General features: G+C 47.4%; 1 protein-coding gene across 1 annotated transcript in view; it reads right to left on the bottom strand.

The window, feature by feature from the left end:
* The window catches only part of ATP5O (ATP synthase, H+ transporting, mitochondrial F1 complex, O subunit), an 11136-nt gene extending 7007 nt beyond the window's left edge, over window positions 1-4129 (bottom strand). Inside the window, exons 1-5 of the mRNA XM_019525491.1 lie at window positions 4070-4129; window positions 3882-3932; window positions 1736-1846; window positions 926-1055; window positions 555-667 (exon numbers count right to left, since the gene is read on the bottom strand). Of these exons, the coding sequence (XP_019381036.1) occupies window positions 555-667; window positions 926-1055; window positions 1736-1846; window positions 3882-3932; window positions 4070-4099 (435 nt within the window). The 5' untranslated portion in view covers window positions 4100-4129. The remainder of the gene's footprint in view (window positions 1-554; window positions 668-925; window positions 1056-1735; window positions 1847-3881; window positions 3933-4069) is intronic.
* Between the last annotated feature and the right edge of the window lie 1701 nt (window positions 4130-5830).

Genomic DNA, 5830 nt, shown 5'->3' with positions numbered 1-5830 from the left:
TTTCTCTTATTTTACAGGGAAGAAAGGTATCTATTTAAACAGGGGTGGGGCAAAATGCAGCCCACTGGGCCATTCTATCCAGCCCGTGGGGCCCCTACAAAATTTAGAAAATTAATATTTATCTGCCCTGGCTGCCTGTCATGTGGCCCTTGCCGGCTTGCCACAACTCGGTAAGCGGCCCTCTGCCCAAAATAATTGCCCGCCCCTACTACAGAAGTTAACAAGTAGCAGCAATGACAGCAAACAAAAGCCTACTAAAATAGTAGGCTATTTCAGTGTGAACCTCCTAGTGTTGATTGCATTATTAAAAACTAACTTATGGCTTATAAGAGCTGACACAATGCAAGCACTGGGAAATAATACAAATTTAAGAAGTTTTATTTGGGAAAAAATAAAGAGAGTGTGTAACAACTCTGCTATTATTGCTGTGAATGTGTCATGCTCCTTATTTCACATATGTTCTTAACTTTTCTGGCTCAGGCTTTCCAGAGCAATAACTTGAATACAAACATTATCTCTTCCTACCAATCTCAATCTTGGTATTCCTTATCTACCTGAGCGGTGGTGACCGAGCAGAGCACTTCTCCACGGTATGCACTCATGATCTTTCCAAAAGCAGAAATCACATCAGGAGTCTGACGCAGGCGACCATTTTCAGCAAGCAAATCTGGAAAGAGAGGAACACACAGAAACCAAACGTGAGCAAGATCTTGTGATAAGTTTATATATAAACTTATATATAGAAAGTGCATTCAATGCACGTTATGCATGACAGAAATCCATAGCATGTACCCAAGAACTTCTATAGCTATTTTATGTAGGAAGACCTTCAGCATGAAGACACTGCAGTATTTAATTTTACCAGAGCATGACAGTAATTGCCAATCAAGAGTTCAGACTACTTAGAAGAGAAATGCTTACTTACTGACCAAGTTGACAGTGATGGGGGAGAACCTTTCTTTTACTAAGATATCATTTACAGTTTTTTTCTTAATTGCAGCCTTTACGTGAGGATTCAGGACAACACTAGCCACTTTGGGATCCCTCATAAGAGTCTAAGAAAAAAAAACCAAACCCAAAAAACAGGCTTACCAATAGAAAGAACACTGTAACATATACTTGGAAATTGGTAACATATACTTGGAAATTCCCTATGTTTAATTAAGCAGAACATGGACAACCTGGGTATTCAAAGCCAAGTAGCTTTCCTATTGTCCTACTTAAAAGCTTTTTATGAAAAAAAAAAGTAGACCAGGGAGCAAAAGCATTATAAGCATATGTTCTATATAATGTACATGCATAATTTTAAAGTTTGCAATGCTCAGAATTTGCTAAAGAGCTAGGGAAATTTCTGTTCCTTTGTTGGAAACTATAAGTAAGTTACCCCCAAACAACTGTAGTATCATTTAAATTCTTCACACAGGTTCCTAACCCACCATGAAAACAAATGTTTGCAAATTAACTATAAGTTTCTGACTGAGGTACTCCAACTGTTTGCTTTTATTTCAAAGGGCTTCTCTCCCATCAGTTCTGCAACACACTGACTAACTCTGGGTAACTCAAGAAGCCACACTCTTTGAAACAGCAGCTTATTTTTAATTCAGCAACCTGCCAAGTAGGTTGCTAACCATTTTGATAATAATGATCCACGTTCTACAGTAATTGGAGATTAAATGGTTACTTAAGAACCACACTATCTTGTTTAAAAGATGCAACTGAACAAAGCTCCCCTTACCAATACTCGACTCAGTTCCTTTTCCACCTGTTCCAGTTTCTTCTGCTTAGAAGCAGCAGAGTAGAAAGCAGTAGCATAGCGACCTTCTAGTCCATACACCTGGATTGGAGGCTTGAAAAAACAAGAAGGATCAAACTCCCTGGACCTTGAATGACATTAGGCAAAATGTTCCTTTCTGCTCAGATTTAACAGTAAGGCATTATTCAGCTCCCACAGCTGATAAGAATTTGCTTGAGGTCTACAACAGACAGCATGTAGCAGCTGCCGTGGTTACCATTTCATTACACCTAGTTTCTGGTTATTTGACATTGTGCATGCCAGGCCTGTGGTACTTCAGCAAACCAGAACGCCAATCATTTGAAAGTCCGATCGTGCTGACTAGAAGTAATCTCTGAAAATACAGCTCCAGCCCTATGATTCAAACAGGATAATCACACAGATCTAACAGAACATTAATTATAATTTTTGGAAAACCAATTTGTTATGCCTCCCCAGTATGAAATAAAAAGCAGCAAGTTTAAATCCATATTGTGCTTTTACAATTATAAATAACAAGTTTATTAGCACTGATGTTGGAAATTTCAGAACAACCTCACAGCAAGGTCTTCCCATGTCCTTCAGGACTGGTCTGCAGTGGGGCAGAAGCCATGAGCCGCTGGAAGTCCATTCTACTCCCAGACAGGACCCGTTTCTCAGTGCACATGCTATAGCTTCCTCATGTCTGTCACGCCGAGTGGGAAATCTTAGGGCAGCTGAGACACCTCTGCATTTAGCTGGCTAGAGGCAGAAAACTAAGAGCCAAGCTCTACCAGAACAAAGGTAATCTGCAATTGGCATGTTTTTCTGGGGACCTGCAATTAGAGGGGCTGGTGAAAACAACCTGTCTGAAGTGGTCAAAGGGCACCATGATTGTCATCCCAATCAGGAGACTCCAGTGCACTTTAGGAAACATGCCTCAGTGAAATGCATGCCACACCTCACAGCTTAGCTCAGTGGTTCTCCATCTTTCTACCCTCCATGTCCCCTCCCAATAATCCTCTGAAGTGTTGCATCCCTGGTTGAGAGCTGTTGAGTGGGCTTCTAGCTAGAGCCATGGGGGAGGGGAGGAGGGCAGGACTTCACAGCATCCTAAAAGAGCCAGGTTGGACAAGGGACTCCAGAGGTCAGTTAGTCCAACTCCCAGCCCTAGCCAAAAACTCTCCTGCACCTTCTTTCATCTACACTCTACATATACAGTTGTCAACCCTGACACAACACAGACCTAACACCCTCACCTGCTGCAGGTAAAGCAAGGGAGCCATGGCAGCCAGCATCCTGCTTCTATGAAAATGTTGGCAATATTTTCAGGAGGTCCTGGGCAGAGACCGTGTCCTGCTACAGGGAGGCAACCCCTGACCCGTACCCCTCAGTCCATACCAATCTGACCATGGAGTAAAATTCCTTCCTGACCCCAAACCCGGTCTGTCCCTGAGCAGAGGGGCAAAACCCCCTAGCTGGGAACCTCTGGCTTTGCTTCTAGCAGGAACATTAGAAGACCCCAGCCACAGTCCTCAGCCTTGGCTGTAGCCAACACTCATGGCATTTTTACACATGCTTCCAATGTGGTGCTGGGTGCTTTTAATTAGCACCCATTTGTCACACATCTGCACTGAGAAAGTGGCGGTGGTGGGCTTTGCACTAAAGTGCATGGAACGTGTTTTAGTTCAAATTGCACCACTGTCATGTTATCAGTGACAGAAAGTGTTGGAGGAGGGAACCAGTGAACCTGAAAAAACTAGACAGGGTACAGCTCTGCCTGCATCATCCTGGCCAGCAGCTGCCAACCTGCTGACAGGCTCTCATAGGGCCCAGCTGCTCTCCACACTCCCTGCACCCAAAGGAGCAGCCACAGGCAAGGCTGATCTACACCCCCCACCCCCCCAACAAGGGGCCAGGCCCGACGGTGCCCCTTAAGGTCTAGGGCAGGCCAAGCAGGGGCCACCCCGACACATGCGCAGCACTGCGGACCTCTGGGTGTTCCCTCCCTCGCAGGGATGTCCCCGCGCATGCGCAGCACTGCCAGCCCCTGGGGGTCCCGCTCCCCCTCCCCGGGGCGCCCCCACGCATACACACCACTCCTTTCACCCTCCCAACCCCAACGGCCCACCTTGACGAGATGGGTGGCGGGGCGGACGAGGCCGGTGCTGAAGAAGCGGACCTGAGGGGGGAAGGGGAGAGCAGTCAGGCAGGGTTAGGAGCATGGGGATAGCCGGGGCCCCCGCCTGAGGGCCAAACGAAGGGAACCGGGATGGGCTGCAGAGGTAGGCCCGGCAGGGGAAATGGGGTGCCCGTCACCTTGTGCGAAAGCCTAGCGGCGGCCGCCATCTTCTACCGCTGCCGGAGGTCAAAGCAGTCCTCTTGTGGCCGGCGCCCGGAACGCATGCGCAGTTGATGCAGGCGCGCCGTGGGGCAGGTTGGGGAGGTGAGTCCTCAGGGCCGCGGCTTGTAGTTCTCTGAGCAGGCTCCTCCTCCTGGCGGGCCGGGATCTGCCGCCCGCGCGGCCCGTCAGCCCGGCTGCGGGGCGGCTCCTGACAGCCAGGGGCCGCTGTTGCTTCAGCGTCTGAGCCGCTGCCCGGGCAGGAGCTGCTGGGCGATGCCAAGGGGCGGGATGGTAGCGTCCCTCAGGGCCAGGGCATGTTCACACACTAGCACTGCACTGCCCCCTGCCGAGGGGGAAGGCGGGGCGCTAGGTACGAGGCCACCAACGTCAACATAAAGCTGTCGTTTTAGTCACTTTGTGAGTAGTCCGGGCCCTGCCAGGCGTTACATACCTTATGCCATTTCACCGTGAATCGCACAATAAATGTAGACAGGCTGCGGGTGCAAAGGGACAATCGCACAGTTAACTGGCGAATCAGGCAATGCATGTAGATCAGCCACCATAAAAATGTCCATCCAACTATGAAAAAGAGCCAACTGGTTGGTTACGAAGTTAAGAGCTGTGAGAGGTCTCTAGCTGGTTTTCAGCTTGCATTAGAACGTGTGGCCAGACCTTTAGACCAAAAGCTTCCTAGCAAACAGTTACTTTGGTTTGGAAAGGCGGTAGGTGAGGGCCGTTGTTCTTGAAAAGGTAACGCCTTGAGAGATCTGTTAACGGGCTAGGAAGTCAGTTGTCCTGAACTGTTGTGGCCTGTGTAGCCAAACTCACGTGACTGTTGCCCTGAATGCTCGGCTAGTTAGGCAGGCGAGGTTCTTTGAGTAGATGGGATATCTTTTATTAGACCAAACTTTTTTCCAGCTGCTCAGTTGATCTAATAAAAGATATCCCATTTACTCAAAAAATGTTGCCTGCCTGTGTCCTTAGACCAACAATGGCTATAACCAAAAACCCAGTAGCTAGCTAGGTGCCCTTCTTATAAGAGCTGGCAGGCGTTGGGCTCAATTGAAGTGCAGCCTCTGTGTACGGCACATGGCAGATCAGGGAGGGTGACAGGCAGCGCAGCAGCAGATACGTTAGGAGCATGAAGAGCAGGAGATCAGGTAGGCAGCACAGGGCAGGGCAGAAGCAGAAAGCAGAGGAGATTGAGCAGGGAACAGGGAGTAGAAAGCAGACCAGAAGATGGGGCAGGAAGGGAATCTGGAGTGTCCCTCAAGAAGAGTGTGAGGTAAATATGTGCCCCTCATTGACAGGCATAATTGTCCACTACTCCCTTAGAGCCAGTTGTTAGTGTCTTTCATATTTTCCCTCAGTCTGTTTTTCATTTATCAGCAGGAGAAAGAATTTTTTTTAAATCAGGAAAATAGAGTTATAAAACCCTGAAAATTGACAGGGTAATCTAGGAACAACAATTTTAAGATCCGCAGCTGATTAATTTTCAAGCTGTGATACCAGAATAGTCTGCAGATTTTCCCAAGGTCAGTTTGCTGGAAGTGTGCACTCATACCTAAATGTTGTTTTGCAGGGGAGGATTTGGGGCTTTCTCTTCTAATTTAATGTAGTAAATGTAGTTGCTATATTACAGGACTAATATTACTAGAGTGCTTGTAAAATTCCAGTTCATGTTATTGTACCAGTTTGTTGCAAAGGAAACTAACAACATACAATTGGAGATTTCT

Source organism: Gavialis gangeticus, unplaced genomic scaffold (assembly GCF_001723915.1).
Source record: "Gavialis gangeticus isolate Ggan-Ray unplaced genomic scaffold, GavGan_comp1, whole genome shotgun sequence".
Taxonomy (NCBI): Eukaryota; Metazoa; Chordata; order Crocodylia; family Gavialidae; genus Gavialis; species Gavialis gangeticus.
The sequence above is the reverse complement of the archived record's forward strand: the minus strand, read 5'-3'. Positions and strand labels throughout refer to the sequence as shown.